Source organism: Bos indicus, chromosome 17 (assembly GCF_029378745.1).
Source record: "Bos indicus isolate NIAB-ARS_2022 breed Sahiwal x Tharparkar chromosome 17, NIAB-ARS_B.indTharparkar_mat_pri_1.0, whole genome shotgun sequence".
NCBI lineage: Eukaryota > Metazoa > Chordata > Mammalia > Artiodactyla > Bovidae > Bos > Bos indicus.
The window spans coordinates 63,323,572-63,340,304 of record NC_091776.1 but is presented as its reverse complement, the minus strand read 5'-3'; the positions used below and the strand labels follow the sequence as shown (position 1 = coordinate 63,340,304).

Here is a 16,733-nt window from a genome sequence, read left to right as displayed (position 1 = left end):
GTGTACTTGCGAAATAACGTAAAGCCTTCCATTTTGTTTTCTCTCTCTGAATAAAGGGTAGCCTCAGTCCTCATTGTCTTCAGAGTCATCTTTATCTTGAGCTCTGTCTCTCTTGGGACTCGGGGCCGGGGAAGGAGCTGAGAGCCTCGGAGGCCACTGGCTTGTCTGCAGCACAATGGTCCCAATTGTGTCCTGGGTCAGGCGCCCAGGGTAGGGGGTGACTCTTCATCCAGAAAGCAGCTCTCAGCGCACCAGACACGAAGGCGAGCACCCGGTTTCCCCTGAGGAGCGTGGCGGTAACTCCAGCAAATCCATCATGATGGACAATCAGAAAGAAATGATAGGCAGTTTGAATCACCATGTGAAGAAGGAGGAGGCGGCGGGCTCTCACTGGGTGTCTGACTAGTCCTTTTTCTGCCTTGCTTGTTTGAAATGGCTGACGGTAAGGCTGGGAAGGACTCAGGAAAAGCCAACACAAAGGTGCTTTCTCACTTGCAGAGAGCCAGTCTGCAGTTCCTGGGGGACCGTATTCATCCATACCTAAAATCTAGGACCACCAGCCATGGATGTGTGGACGTGACTGCCGCTGTGTGTAGCACAGCCATCCTGGAGGACCTCACCGCAGAGGTACTTGAATTGGCAGGAAATGCGTCAGAAGACTTGAAGGTAAAGTGTATTACGCCTCGTCACTTGCAACTTGCTATTCGTGGAGATGAAGAATTGGACTCTCTGATCAAGGCTACAGTTGCTGGTGGTGATGTGAGTCCACACATCCACAAATCTCTGGGAAGAGAGGACACAGAAGACTGTCTAAAAGAAGCCTGGATTCCTTCTTATCTCAGGACTCTAAATACCCCTACAGCTATCCAGTGTTGGTGATTCCAGTGGACCATATCTCCGGGAATAAGACAGATTTGCCTTTTTTGTAATTCTGTTTGAGCAAGTTGGAAGCTTAATTAACTTTCCAACAAGCCAAATTTCTGCATTCGAGTCTTAACCATGTTTAAGTGTTACTGTGGCTTCAAAGAAGCTATTGATTCTGAAGTAGTGGGTTTTGATTGAGCTGACTGTTTTTGAAAAACTGTTTGGATTTTAATTGTGATGTAGAAATTATAGTAACAAACATTTGGTTTGGCACAGACATTTTTTCTGTACCAAAAGAAAAAGTGTGGTGGATAAGCTAAATAAAGGTCATATCTCACCACCCCACCCCCCACCGGCCAAAAAAAAAAAATTATAGCTGAAAATAGTATCCTTTTCCAGTGAAATCCTGGCACTTCACTTGTTTTGAGACTCTTGAGACTCCCTTGGACTTTGAGGAGATCAAACCAGTCAGTCCTAAAGGAAATCAACCCTGAATATTCATTGGAAGGACTGATGCTGAAGCTCCAATACTTTGGCCACCTGATCGAAAAGCCAACTCATTTGGGAAAACTCTGATGCTGGGAAAGATTGAGGGCAGAAGGAGAAGAGATGGCAGAAGATGAGATAGTTGATAGCATCACCGACTCAATGGACATGAATTTGAGCAAACTCCAGGAGACACTGAAGGACAGAGGAGCCTGGAGTGCTGCAGTCCATGGGATTGTGAAGAGTCAGACACAACGTAGCAACGAAACAACAACACTTGTTCTGCAAGCTCTCCTACTGCTGGTCCAAGTAATTGGGGGTTGACTGAGCAAGAATACACACAGCCTGCCTGCCCATCTCCACAGCTGTGTCATCACACAGTGAAAGCCAGCTCTGAAGACACCGTCAGGATTTGAGTCAGTAGTAAGAGACAGGGGGAAGAGAATAATGGCAGGTTTGCTCAAGAGGCTGAAAGTGCTCTGTTCTCTGCTCAGTCAGGTAGGGGTTAAAGTAAGTAGTCATGGTTGTGAACATTGGGTGGGGCTGGAGCCTCTGTCCCGCTTTAAAAAAATTGTTGGCCTTCGATCCAGAGAGATACTTTTCAAGCTGGCTTTGGAATTTGTGAGTAAGTATGAGAATACAGGGTGATCAGATTACATCTTTTTGCCTTCCAGTTTTGCACGAGGCTGTGAGCACCGGTGACCCCGAGATGGTGTACACGGTCCTTCAGCATCGGGACTTCCACAACACGTCCATGGCCCTCGAGGGAGTTCCGGAGCTGCTCCAGAAAATTCTCGAGGTAGCCATAAAAACTGCCAGCGCCATCCGTGGAGTTGAATGCTGACACAGCAGCCACAGACAGTTTGACATCCTTGTGCACCCTCCCAAACAGTTTGAAGGATTGTGAAAACGATGTATTGAATACCAAATAGCGTGATTCCTTGCTTTTGCGATCTGTTAAATGTATGATGTCTTTCACAAACTATGTTTCCAGGCCACTAGACTGACTCTTTTAAGTGCTATTTAAAAGTTAGAACTAAAGACAAATGGACATCAGGCAATTAATTTGTCTAGCTGCCTGTTTTCTTAATAGTAGCATCCTGAGTTTGGGTCATCTTGGGGAAATTATAATGAACTTCATTACTGTCTGGGGATTTTCAGGGCCTGTTGAGGCTCAGAAGTCTTTGTGCAACTCTCCTTGACACCTCTGTCACTTCTAGCCATTAGTATTTTGTGACTTCTAATCCATTGCCTGAACTTAGAGTTACTAGCTTTGGGGCAGTTTATCTGTCTTGTGAGTAAAAGGGTATGGGCTCTGTAACACTTGGAGAAGTTTCTTAAAAGATTTTACTTCTAGGCTCTCAAGTTTGTTTTGTTTGTTTGCTTTAATATTTATTTATTCGACCTCGCCGGGTCTTAGTTGCAGCACGTGGGCTCTTCGACCTGGCACGCACGCGTTTTAGTTACAGCATGGAAACTCTTAGTTGCAGCATGTGGGATCTAGTTCCCTGACCTGGGATCAAACCCCCAGCCTCCCGCATTGAGAGTGTGGAGTCTTAGTCACTAGACCATCAGGGAAGTCCCCCTTGGATTGTTTGGGATGATAGTTACCATTCTTCAGATAGCCTTTGTCACTTGCCGTAGCTGTCTTCTTGGTCAGTCATGTGCAGTATTCCTGAGGCAGCCAGCGGTTCAGTTTTCACATCATTTATTCTCAGTTGAAACACAGAAGTGAGCTCCCCCAAGTACTTCCAAAGATACTTGCTAGATAAATCAGCTTCCCACACTTCTTGAGAAAAATTAACAGCTCTGTTGAGAAAAGGAATAACTTTGCTGTGAGACAATCTGAGCATTCTTCTTAAAAAAATATTAACACTTAAGCTAAATCCTGCCTAAGACATTGATTTTCCACATACTGCACAGAAACCATCCGTGAAATATAAGTTGTTGTATCCACTGATTTTAAAATACATGTGTGTTTGAGTGCACAGAGATCACATAGATTGGTTTTCTTGTCTAACTCACTGTAGGAGGAACTAAAAACATCATCTGTCCATTTGACAAAGCAGAAAATGACTTATTTTACCTAGAGTCACCCCCCCCCCCCATTTTAAAATTCCATGTAGAAGACTTTTTTCACCTGTGTTGATCCATAGCTGTGAACTGCCCTGAATTATACCCTGTGTTGGAGGTTATAGACAGCCCACATATGACCTGGTGCTCCGTGGTACCAGAGGCCATGCCTAACAGCCTTTCAACGGTGTCTCCTCACTGCATGTCCATGTTTCTTTTCCATTGTCCCTTGGAGTGACTTTACCCATCTTTGGAATCTGGAATTTCTAGCTTTTGTCTTTTTGGGTTTCTTAAGTAGCTCTCCCAGAACCTTCTATAGGAATTCATGGTGGGTCAGAAAATGATTCTAAACAGGCTTGCTGTGGTGGTGTGAAACCTCAAAAAGCCAAATTCTAGAAGTTTAAGAAGAAAATGAGGGGCGAAAGTCTGAAGGAAAATAACTTCCTGGGGACAGTGATGTCTCACACCCTCCTGGTTTCAGAGTGGTCTGATAAACACCCCACCCTTCCCAGCACACAGAGCCTTTTGCAGTCAAACTCCCTGTAGGACAGGTGGGGTCCACACTCCTTCTCCTTGCTTAGACCAGCCTGTGACCCTCACTGCTAGGAACCCAACTGAACCCTTAAATCAGATTTGACTTTTATCTCCCTCCAACCTTGTCGCCTGCAGTTAACTTTATTAACTGTCTAGACGTATTTTATAGTGAGATGAAATAACAGCCTGAATATAAAAATAGGCATTTAGTCTGATGGGTTTGCAATTTATGTTTCTTCTTATTTTCTCTGTTCTTTCTCCCTCTGCCTTTTGAACAACCCTATCAGCCCTTACTGTGTGTGTTTCGCTAATGGTACCAAGGGTAATTTATTTTCTTTTATTTTTTAAATTAATTTTTATTGGAGTATAGTCAAATTTACAATGTTGTGTTAGTTTCTGATAGCAGGAGTGATTTCTTTTAAACCTTTGTCCTTCAGGCTCCGGATTTTTACGTGCAGATGAAATGGGAATTCACCAGCTGGGGTGAGTGGCTATGAGCTTGAAATTCATTTAGCTTGAATATAGGCTTATTTTTCTTTTATGGAAGTTATATATTTATTTTTTAAATCTAGGAAAGGCATACATGAGAGTGACAGTCGCCCACAGTCCTACTTAAGCACAGGTGCTTACTGTTGTAGGTGTGTTCCTTCGAATCATATCCCACACGCATGGGACTTTTTCTCCCAAGTATTCGTCAATAGAATATATAGACAATTTTGTCTCCTCCTTTTGTTACCTGTGGCTGACATTTATCCATATTATTCGTTTTTTAAAATGTCACTTTAAAGGGGCTAAAATCTTTAGTAAGTAGATTTATCATAATTCAGTTAGTTACTCATTTCCTTATGTAGTTCAATGTGATTCTTTTAAACTTGTTTTTCTAAGGAAGAAGATGAGATGAACATTGGAATAGCTCATTTTTTAACAAAATGGATGCATTGCTCCAAAATCTTATGTAAGGCAAATTGACTGACAGTAATTTTCCTAGATGTTCTACTTTTGTGTCTTGTAGATCAGTTAATGACAGCTTCCAGCTCCCAGAGCCTCAGCAATTTTCACTTCCAGACTTCCCTTTCAGGCATGAAGTCATATTTGCCATGAAACATTTAAACGAACTAAAAAGTATATGAAGGAAGAGAACTTGAGAGTCTTCTATACATCTGAGTTCTTTTTAATGAAAATAATAACCCTGAGCCCAAGTTTTGATAAAGCATCATGTTTTAGACATCTGATCTTGTGACTCGTGGGAACGACAGGATAGTGGGTTGAGGCCAGATGGACACTCACTAGCCCTGCTGGCGGCCAATAAGAGGGGTTCATCTGGGGCTGAGAACACACTTGCGAATCTGATTTAGCATTTTCTCTGGGCAGGGCATAGATCTGCAGTTTTATAAACGGCTCTAGAACTGAAAGTCCACTCTCATTCTTTAAGAATGACTTCTTGTATCATAAGCATGGGATCCAGGCCCAGTTCTGTATGACCGTTGGCATCTCACCTCTCCTGTCCTTTCAGTAAAGTCAGGGTCCTGATTTGCGGGGCCTAACTGTTCTGCCGGGCCCTCAGGCTTTTCTCAGTAGTGCACATCTCTTCTCCAGTGCCCTTGGTTTCCCGAATATGCCCGAATGACGTCTGTCGCATTTGGAAAAGCGGTGCCAAACTGCGTGTGGATATCACGCTGCTGGGCTTTGAGAACATGAGCTGGATAAGAGGGAGGCGGAGTTTCATCTTTAAAGGAGAAGGTGAGTGGTTTCCCTTGTAGTCGTCACTGCTGTTGCTAAGTTTAGAGTGATTTTTCACCATCGAAACGTGTTCGTGTGTGTGTGTGTGTGTGTGTGTGTGTGTGTGTGTGTGTGAAAGATGATGCAGTTCAATATACGAAGCTTCTTTGGTTTCACATCTTCCTTGCACTGTGCTTAGTTACGCCCTTGTTTCCGTTAACAGACAACTGGGCAGAGTTGATGGAAGTCAACCACGATGACAAAGTGGTCACCACTGAACACTTTGACCTTTCCCAGGAAATGGAACGGCTCACTCTGGACCTGATGAAACCTAAAAGCAGGGAGGTTGAGAGGCGGCTCACAAGCCCTGTCATTAACACCAGCCTTGATACTAAAAACATTGCTTTTGAAAGGTACGGATTTAAGTTCTGCATTTTCATGTCTAATCCCATTACTGCCATCTTTATAGCATGTATACATTAATTGGAAACTATGGGTGGATTAGAATTTTTTTTCTACTATGGCATAAGAAACACTAGTGGGCTTTAAAGTTGATCTCTGCTCCAACCAAATGGAAACCACAGCTGACATCCTCCACCATATGGCATTTTTATCACACGTTGGTGAAGTCTTGGAGAAACGTCTTCATATTCTTTTATGGGCCCTTTTCTAACGGATTTTACCTGAATTTTATCTTTGTGTTTGGCAGTCCACAAGACTCCCCTTGTCCCAAACCATGGAGCTTGAGTTTCTGAGGCAGAAGCAATCCAGTATCGAATGTGGTTGGTTATTAGTCAGATTCACACTTGGCATACAGTTCAATGTGGTTCTACCCCTTGCCCGCCCTCTGCTTCTCCATGAGGCCTAACGGTTTTGAGCAAGTCTGGAGGGTTTCAGTTTGATTCCAGACTTTATCTGGAGCAACCTCTGGGGAGGTCTCTGCCGTGGTTAAGCCAGGTGAGAATGGGTGTCTTCCCCAGGGGCGGCTCCAAGACAGGGAGGGCTTTGTGAGGGGGACAGAGGCTGTCACAGCTATTAGTTAGGCTAAGAGTTTATTCCATAGATCACACTGAACCCAGGGAGTCTACATGAGCCCTGAGTGTTTGCCTAGGATGTCACATCCCGCTCCCTGTAGACCAAAGCCGCATCATCTGAGCTGACACAGACAGCGTTCTCCTAGACTCAGGCTGTCTTCTCTCTTAATGAGTATATGAACTGTTCTTTTTCTTTTCATCTTTCTTTCCAGTAGAAAATTTATTACTAAAACCAGGAGTCTTCTGTGTAGTCAGACGTAAGACTTAAGTGCCCCTTCCCCCTAATTTAGACCAAGCTGTGGAATTAAGGTGTTTGTTTGGTAGCAGAAGAGAGAACGTCAGGTATCTGCTGCCTTGGGTGCAATACCCCTGAGGCAGGGTCAGTGCCCTTTCGTCAGCCTCTGGGCACCGGTCTCACCAGGTGACAGCCGCTGTCTTCCTGGGACAGCAAGCTTTAGGGACTGACCATACCTGGAAGGGTCTTGGGAAGACATCTCCAGGCTTGAGCACCTGCCTGTGCAGGGCGGGAGGGCCCGCCTGCTCAGGGCTCTGCTCTGAAAGCTGGAAGACGGGAGAGCGAGGGCTGGAGGAACCTGGCGCCACTGGCGGAGCTGCTCCCTCTGCGGCTTTGAGCCAGCAGCTTCATCTCCGGGTGTCTGTTTCATCAGCTGAAAGGAGAAAAAGAATGAATCTTGAGCTGAAATCTCAGATGTCGTGAGAAGAGCCAGTGTTCCCTCTAGTTCAGCAGCAGAATTGCAGGGTTATTGTTTGGTCTGAAGTGTCGTTTACAGAGAGGTGATGGTTACTGGCTGTTACCCAGCAGGTAGATGGGCAATGACCGCACCTTCTGTTTGTACTGAGTTGCATTTTGTATTCCTGTGGCCTCAGGGTTTTCAGATAGTTCAGGCTAACCCTCCTTTTGCAACTGATAGGGAGTTGCTGAAAGAGAATTTTCTGGAAAGCAGCTGCTGTTTTGGTGGGGCTCAGAATGAAATATGTACTCAGTGAGTTTCTTGTGCTTCGAGCAAGGACTTGAGCCCCTCACGAGGGTGAGGTTTGCTGGTAGAAATAGAAAAAGTGTGCTTGCCCGCTTCTTACCCAAGTGAGGTGTGAGCAAGCATTCAGTGGATTAAATTTAGCAGATGAGGGTCTGATATATTCGGATAGTCTTTTTCTTCCCTTTCTTTCTTCTCATCTGTCACTCGGAGCTCGATGTTGGCAAACATGTACTTTTCCCGTGTTCAAGTTTGGCCTGTGGGTATAGACCCTCTGTTTGCAGTCTGGATTTTTCTCTCATCTGAAAGGTTCCTGCCCTGCCCACCTTGAGGCAGCCTCCGAGCCCAGCACCAGCTCAATGGCCTTTGGGGTGCTGTCTCCCTCAGGAGACAGGCAGAGGGAAAATGGCCGAAGAGGAGGCTGGGTTTCCTCCTGTCATTTTCAGAGCCTCTACACATACAGTTGATCAAGAAGTTAAAACCAGAATCTTGGTTTTAAAACAGGATGTAGATGTTGAGTTGAGGACCTAAGCTGTCAGAGAGTGGACATGGGGAAGGCGATGGAGCAGCCGGGATGGCGGATGGGGCGGAGGTGGGTGAATGAGGAGCCTAGCGGTTCGCAGGGAGAAAACGTGGTTCTGATTTCTCAGCATCCACAAAGGATGCCGTGGAGCAGACTGGGTCATCCTTTGGTCCCGCAGAAGACCAGGTGCCAAAACCCCGTGATTTCTTGTGCCAGGATATCGAGTTCTTACTGAGAGACAGGAACTGAGGATCGATTGGTTCCCCCAAAGGAAGATCTGGATTTTCATTGATCACTGACAAAAAGGGGCCTTGGCTTTATTGATCAGTCAGGTGTGGTCCCTAAATGTGTTTCTGGAATGTGAATTGGAGACAGCTAGCCTGCAGGGTCATCCCTTTAGGAGCCCTCTCTTTCCTTGAGTGGGTCACATTGCACTCAGTTCAGTTCAGTTGCTCAGTCATGTTCGACTCTTTGCGACCCCATGGACTGCAGCATGCCGGGCTTCCCTGTCCATCACTAACTCCCGGAGCTTACTCAAACTCATGTCCATTGAGTCGGTGATACCATCCAACCATCTCATCCTCTGTCGTGCCCTTCTCCTCCTGCCTTCAATCTTTCCCAGCATCAGGGTCTTTTCCATTGAGTCAGTTCTTCACATCAGGTGGCCAAAGTATTGGAGTTTCAGCTTCAGCATCAGTCCTTCCAATGAATATTCAGGATTGATTTCCTTTAGGATTGACTGGTTTGATCTCCTTGCTGTCCAAGGGACTCTCAAGAGTCTTCTCCAACATCACAGTTCAAAAGCATCAATTCTTCAGCAGCTCAGCTTTATGGTTCAACTCACATCCATACATAACTATTGGAAAACCATACCTTTGACTAGACAGACCTTTGTTGGCAAAGTAATGTCTCTGCTTTTTAATATGCTGTCTAGGTTTGTCATAACTTCTCTTCCAAGGAGCAAGTGTCTGTTAATTTCATGGCTGCAGTCACCATCTGCAGTGATTTTGGAGCCCAAGAAAAGAAAGTCTGTCACTGTTTCCATTGTTTCCCCATCTATTTGCTGTGAAATGATGGGACCAGATGCCATGATCTTAGTTTTTGAATACTGAGTTTTAAACCAGCTTTTTCACTCTCCTCTTTTACTTTCATCAGGAGGCTTTTTAGTCCCTCTTCACTTTCTGCCATAAGGGTGGTGTCATCTGCATATCTGAGGCTATTGATATTTCTCCCTGCAATCTTGATTCCAGCTTGTGCTTCATCCAGCCCACCATGTCGCATGATGTACTCTGCATTTTAGTTAAACAAACAGGGTGACAGTATACAGCCTTGACATACCCCTTTCCTGATTTGGAACCAGTCTGTTGTTCCATGTCCAGTTCTAACTGTTGTTTCTTGACCTACATACAGATTTCTCAGGAGGCAGGTCAGGTGGTCAGCTATTCGCATCTCTTTAAGAATTTTCCACAGTTTGTTATGATCCACACTGTCAGAGGCTTAGTCAATAAAGCAGAAGTAGATGTTTATCTGGAACTCTCTTGCTTTTTCTGTGATCCAACGGATGTTGGCAATTTGATTCCTTTGCCTTTTCCAAATCCAGCTTGAACATTTGGAAGTTCTCAGTTCACATACTGTTGGAACCTCACTTGGAGAATTTTGAGCATTACTTTGCTAGCATGTGAGATGAGTGCAATTGTGCAGTAGTTTGAGCATTCTTTGGCATTGTGTTTCTTTGGGATTGGGATGAAACTGACCTTTTGCAGTCCTGTGGCCACTGCTGAGTTTTCCAGATTTGCTGGCATATTGAGTGCAGCACTTTCACAGCATCATCTTTCAGGATTTGGAATAGCTCAACTGGAATTCTATCACCTCCACTAGCTTTGTTTGTAGTGATGCTTCCATGAGGCCCACTTGACTTCACATTCCAGGATGTCTGGCTCTAGGTGAGTGATCACACCTTCATGGTTATCTGGGTCATGAAGATCTTTTTTGTACAGTTCTTCTGTGTATTCTTGCCATCTCTTCTTAATACCTTCTGCTTCTGTTAGGTCCATACCATTTCTGTCCTTTATTGTGCCCATCTTTGCATGAAATGTTCCCTTGGTATCTCTAATTTTCTTGAAGAGATCTCTAGTCTTTCCCATTCTGCTGTTTTCCTCTATTTTTTTGCATTTATCACTGAGGAAGGCTTTCTTATCTCTCCTTGCTATTCTTTGGAACTCTGCATTTAGATGGGTATATCTTTTCCTTTTCTCCTTTGCCTTTCACTTCTCTTCTTTTCTCAGCAATTTGTAAGTCCTCCTCAGACAACCATTTTGCCTTCTTGCATTTCTTTTTCTTAGGGATGGTCTTGATCATTGCCTCCTGTACAATATCAAGAACCTCCATAGTTCTTCAGGCATTCTGTCTATCAGATCTAATCCCTTGAATCTATTTGTCAGTTCTACTGTATAATTGTAAGCGATTTGATTTAGGTCATACCTGAATGGTCTAGTGGTTTTCCCTACTTTCTTCAGTGTAAGTCTGAATTTTACATTAAGGAGTTTCATGATCTGAGCCACAGTCAGCTCCCGGTCTTGTTTTTGCTGACTGATGTTGCACTAATGGTGGATAATGAATAGGAAAACTAAGGCTCTGGCCCCTCCTTTCTGTGATGGACTATAATAAACACCTGAAACTCCTTCTTCCCAGCCTGGACTAATTTCTTTGACCAGATCTCATCAGAAGAAAAGCAGACTGTTTGGAAAAACAGGGTGCAGATCACCCCCTCCCTGCCACCTGTGTGTGCCCCATGTCACCCAGGGTCGGGGCGGAAGGCAGGCTCAAGTGCAGCCGTCGCAAGGAGCTGGGATGTGATATCCTAGACAAAGGGGCCATCTGGGCAGGGCTCCCCGGGGCTTGGGAGCGTTTCCCAGAGTGAGCTGCCTTGAAAACGATCCACAGCTTCTTGGCTGCTTTTGGTTCCTAAATGTGTTTTTTTCCAGGCATATATTGAGTGGAGTAACGAGGGGTTCAGGCACTTAACCAAGGCTGCAGCTGCTGCCGAAGTGCTGACTGCTTTAAAGCAGCTCCAATGGAGCTGGACTCAAGGGCTAGGCTAAAAAACCACTTGAGACATGGTTCCCACCACTGCTGCACCAAACCGGACACAGAGTGTGCCTCCCAAGCCTTTTTACTGGTGCTCACGACTTCTGCACACAGCTCCCCACAGCCATGAGTTCCCGCCCCACCCGCTTTCTCCTTCCTGAGGAGCAGGATGGCCTGTGCCTCACGGATCTAAGAATTCCTAGGCTGAGATAATGCTGCTCAACGGGCTGCAGCTGCCGACCCTGTCGGTGCCCGTGGTCCGGATGACCTAGGAAAGGCTCCCACCTAGTGGTGAGCCCTTGGATGCTGGTCGTCTGCGCTCACTCCTCTGAGACAGCTGTCCCATGAGTGTCACCACCTTTGTCGCCTCTGCTGGCAGCTTTTGTCACGAAGCCAAGAGGGGAGGCTTTCTCTGCCAAGGGGGCTAGGCAAATTGATGAATAACTGCGGGAGGGGGTGCGGGGGGCTGTTTGAGCCATCTGTCATTAGCAACATCCTTCCGTGGACAGAGGGACCCTAATTTCCAAGTGTCCTTCGCTCACTTAAGCTGGGGGAAGAAAACCTGTAAAGGCTGCAGGGATGAATCTGAATGGCATATTGTACATGTGGAAATTTGTGGTGTTCACTTTTTATCAGAACTAAATCCGGATTCTGGGGCTGGAGGACAGATAAAGCAGAAGTTGTTAATGGTTACGAAGCAAAGGTAAAAGGACACTCTTAAAATAAGATTTCATACAGCTCTTTAGCTTCTATGCAAATGAGGGGTCTGTTCAGACTTTGTCATGCATCTGTGCTGAGGAGGTGCTCTGGGAAATAAGTTCTGTCTAGCGTGTCTCTTCCTTGGATTTGTATCTTATTTGACTTGCAGAAGGTGAACTAGCACATCCCAAGGAGGTCTCTAGTTAGGCCAAAGAGAAACTGCTGTAGAGAAATGAGTCCCAGTATCAGTTGTCCTGGTGAGAGTGACAGTTTTTTTCTTTAAAAACAAAAGGAAAAGAAAGGACTAGACTTAACATGCTTGTTCATTTTTTTTTTTTTTCTTTTTTAATCACCTGAGTAGGTTTAAAAAATATATATGGCAAAATGGCTTTTAGGAGTCTCCCAATATTCTTAGTCAACCTCATTGTAAACCAGTAGGCTCCCAGCCCACTCACATGACGTCAGTGAATTTAGAACACAGCTGTCAGAGTGGAGACGACAGTTGCTCGAGTCATCTGGCATTTTGTCAACTGGGAAGCTGTCTCTTGGCCTCCCACTAGGCCTGCAGTACAGTGGGGGTTGATGGCTCACAGCCACGCTGCCAGGAGCGGCAGGGTCCTCTGGTGACCTCTGAGTGCGCAAGGAAGGCTTACGTCACACTCAGCGAGATGCACTTAGAAGTGCTGCGTGTGTTCCTTGAATCTTTGAACACTGGGAATCCAGTGTTAGGCATCCTCAGTTAATTCTCTGTGAACCATAACATTTGACTTTTCAGACCCAGTGTTCCTTAGTCAACCTTGAAAACAAGAGCGTTGACCCTGGCAGTTAAAATAATTTGGGGTCAATAAACAGAATACCTTTTAAGCAGTGGCTTGCTGGTTTTCTCTTAATCTTACTGGTGTGGAGAACCTTGTGTTCCTTCCATTTTCCTTCTGCCCCAGCAGATGGCTGTCCAGGTCAGTCCTGGTATAAGATTACCAAAAATCAGTCCAGGGACACGACACAGGTTCAGTTCCCTTAGGAGAAGTTCAGCTGGGAGGTCTACACTGCAGGCCCCTCTTTGAGAGGGTTTGGCAACACGAAGGGCAAGTAGGCAGGAGCAGCCTGTCCCTGTCAACTCCTCAGGGGTAATGAAAGATGTCAGGGATGCAGAGTAACTACTGAGACACTTCTAAGTTGGTAGCTGTTGTATTTTCTCTGAAGAGTCCTAATGAATGTTTAACCATTTCTCATTTTTATTTTGCTGGATTTTTTTTTTTTTTGGCTTTGTTTTGTTTTGGCTTCAGCATTCTCGCTCTTGCTATTGCTTCTCTGTTGAATTTTGATTCCCCATGTCACTGTTTCCTTTTGCACACACCTCTCAAGGTTTACACGGTGAACAATGTCAGTGTGATCACCAAAATACGGACAGAACATCTGACCGAGGAAGAAAAAAAGAGATATAAAGGTAATCTCTTCCCTTCTCCCTGCCCCCACCCCACGCCATTTCTAGCCTACAGCACACCTTCGTCGGCTCTGTTAAACTCGGGGGTCAATGTGATGGGGTCATGCCATGTGAATTTCCTCCTTATAAATTTCTCCCTCGTCTGACTCACTCCTGGTGGCACTTCCCTGTAGTTGGCATCAGCTGTAATTAAAGCCATTCACAAGGCCTTGCTGATGTTTTATGAAGAACAGTTGTTGAAGTCAAGTCGAAAAAGTAGATAAAGATATTGAAGAGTATTTATCACTGAAGTGAGTTAGTGCAAAGCATCATGGTGGGAGATTCAGACAGGACCTGGGCTCTGAACCAAAACGTGGCCAGCATGTGGCCGCCTTATCTCAGCTCGCTGAGGCCGGTGGGGCCTTGTGAGGTTACCTACCCACTCTGCCACGGTCACCTCAGCTACCAGACCTGCCTTAAGAGTCATTGCGAGGATGAGATGAGTTGCTGCACGTTGGAGACCAGGGCCTGCAGCACGTGGTAAGCATGCAGTCGCTGTTAACTCCCTCGTCCACTACTATTCCCTTCAGTCCACTTTGACAGAGGAGGAAGCCAAGGCCTCAGTCACACAAGAGGTGACCCACAGGTACAGTTGGAATCAGATCCGGCTCATTCCTAAATCTAAACTCTTTGTAGTAATTCTGATTGAATTCTTAAAACTCTGTCCATCGAGCTTAGAGACCTTAATAAAAGTGTCATAGAAATACTCACTCAATCGTATCTGACTCTCTGCAACCCCATGAACTATTGCCCCACCAGGCTCCTCTGTCTGTGGTATTTCCCAGGCAAGAATACTGGAGTAGGTTGCCATTTCCTCCTCCAGGGGATCTTTCTGACCCAGAGATCGAACCCAGGTCTCCTGCATTGGCAGGTCAATTCTTTACCACTGAGCGACCTGGGAAGCCCCCAGAAAGAATGCTAGCTGATGGTTATTAGAGATGATTTTATTGGCCTGTTCAAGGATGGATTTCCTAATGCATGATGGAGAAACGTGAAGGTAGAATGGGAATCTTTTTCTATAATCATAAGTAAAGTCAAATAAACTTTACCCCCTCTGTAGCCGACAGGAACCCACTGGAATCGCTGCTCGGGACTGTGGAACACCAGTTTGGTGCTCAAGGGGTAAGTCAAAGCGTGATTTCCAGCATGGTTTAACAGGAGATGACTTTTCTGTGCTTCTGGTGGAATTTCCTGCATCCTGAGCAGGCCACTTTATTTGAAAAAGCTTAAGAGCACTCCCCAGCTAGAATTGGAGATGTTCTTTTGGAAGAGAATCAGATGAGCAAGTCTTGGAAAAGAGATTTTTAGATGCAGATAGTGATCATAGGAATCAGGTGCTTTCTCTCGCATCTGTTTTAAACTAGGACCTCTCTATAAAAATGGGACTGGAAAGAAAAAAAAGGATTCGGGACTTTATATTTTAATAGAGCACCTTAACAAACATTTTCTGACTCAGTCCTCACAATAACTGTGTGAAATTTGCTGCCGCGGATGTCACTGAGGGTCTGAAAAATGAAGTGACCTTTCCAGTGTCACAGGCTAGAGAAGGACAGAGCTGGAACCTGATCTTCAAATCTTCAAATCTCATGAACTGTAGCCCACCAGGCTCCTCCATCCATGGGATTTTCAGGCAAGAATACTGGAGTGGGTTGCCATTTCCTTCTCCAGGGGATCTTCCTGACCCAGGGATTGAACCCTGGGTTCAGTCTGAAGATATGCTTTCAGATATTTCTGTCTATATCTCTTTTCTTTTTCCTTTCTCTAATCAGGAGGTAAAAAGGCAGAGGAGATTGGAGAAACGATTTGAAATGGAGAAATCCTTTAGGCTTGGCCATGTAGTTTGGTCATAGGTTTGTAGGTGTTCTGTGCAGTAACTTAATTAAAAAAAAAAAAGTTAATGACCAGAACTTCCTGCTCTGTAGCTGGTTAACACAGCCACCTCAGAGGCTGGGTGCCATAGACCTCCACTTGCCAGCAGCATTGGCATTTCTGACTCCCCTGAGTTCTGGCTCGGCAGGACCTCACAACAGAGTGCGCCACGGCCCACAACCCCACAGCCATCACGCCTGACGAGTACTTCAACGAAGAGTTCGATCTGAAAGACAGGGACATCGGAAGGCCGAAGGAGCTGACGATTAGGACGCAAAAGTAAGACGGACTCAGCGGTCATTTTCAACTTACAGATTCTTATTTGTTTGAGAAGTTGTGCTGTTTCCCATGTCGTGGTTCTTCTTCCAGCCCCTCCCTTGAAAAATAATTTCAAATTACTGGGATTTCCCTGGCAGTCCCTTTGGTTAATAAGACTTCTTGCCCTGCTACTTCAGGAGCACAAGTTCCCCTGGTTGGGGAATTGAGATCACGCATTCTGAGTGACTCCCCCCCAAAAATTAAAATCACTTTATCTGATGAAAGGCGACAGTAAATTTCCCATCTTATTATTAGCCCTTCTCCAAATAGAATATAGACTGGATATAAGAATTCCTTTTTTGTTTTTAACTGCCGACAAGCCTCAACTGATCAAATGAAATGGTTTCCCCTAGCTACCAATACTCCCTGCTTGCTATCGATTAAGGCTTGTGGCGCAGGTCGTTTGCCCCCAGTTGCCCTGATTTCGGGGTGATGCAAGTTCTTTGTGGCTCTCATCCCTTCCCAGCTCTGACGCGGGGGATGTGAGATAACTGGGGAGACTGGGGCATAGGGAAGCGGGCGTTGTCTAGGCTACTGCAGAGAAATCACGCAGTCTCCCCGTCTCGGGGACCCGGCCTCAGTTGGTCTCATCTCACCCAATCCGGCAGGTTTAAAGCAACGCTGTGGATGTGTGAGGAGTTCCCGCTGTCCCTGGTAGAGCAGGTGGTCCCCATCATTGACCTGATGGCCCGCACCAGCGCTCATTTTGCCCGGCTGAGAGACTTCATCAAACTGGAATTCCCGCCCGGATTTCCCGTCAAAATAGGTACCATTCAGTCAAGCAGAGGAGCACCCGACAAGGGACTTAATGGAAGAGGGCAGACTTGTCCTCGAGTTCAATGTGATTTACAGAAGTGTCCTGGTTCTTAGTTCATTTTGCACATCAAAATTAGGAATTTCCCCCAGCCATCAGTGCTGCTTACAGATGATGCTGACAGATGACAAAGGCATAAAAAGGGGACACATGCCTTTTTTTAAGATCAAACCTTACTGAAGTGAAACTTCAAATTAGACTTACTATTTGAAGAAGACAGTTGACACTAAGATCC

General features: G+C 45.5%; 1 protein-coding gene and 1 pseudogene across 1 annotated transcript in view; both read left to right on the top strand.

The window, feature by feature from the left end:
• Positions 1-16,733, top strand: part of ANKRD13A (ankyrin repeat domain 13A) — a 34,456-nt gene that overhangs the window by 12,218 nt on the left and 5,505 nt on the right. Inside the window, exons 3-11 of the mRNA XM_019977719.2 lie at positions 2,025-2,149; positions 4,395-4,440; positions 5,554-5,697; positions 5,900-6,089; positions 11,952-12,018; positions 13,380-13,461; positions 14,558-14,619; positions 15,515-15,645; positions 16,293-16,450. Of these exons, the coding sequence (XP_019833278.1) occupies positions 2,025-2,149; positions 4,395-4,440; positions 5,554-5,697; positions 5,900-6,089; positions 11,952-12,018; positions 13,380-13,461; positions 14,558-14,619; positions 15,515-15,645; positions 16,293-16,450 (1,005 nt within the window). The remainder of the gene's footprint in view (positions 1-2,024; positions 2,150-4,394; positions 4,441-5,553; positions 5,698-5,899; positions 6,090-11,951; positions 12,019-13,379; positions 13,462-14,557; positions 14,620-15,514; positions 15,646-16,292; positions 16,451-16,733) is intronic.
• On the top strand, positions 4-2,015 carry LOC109571327 (histone H2A.Z pseudogene; annotated as a pseudogene).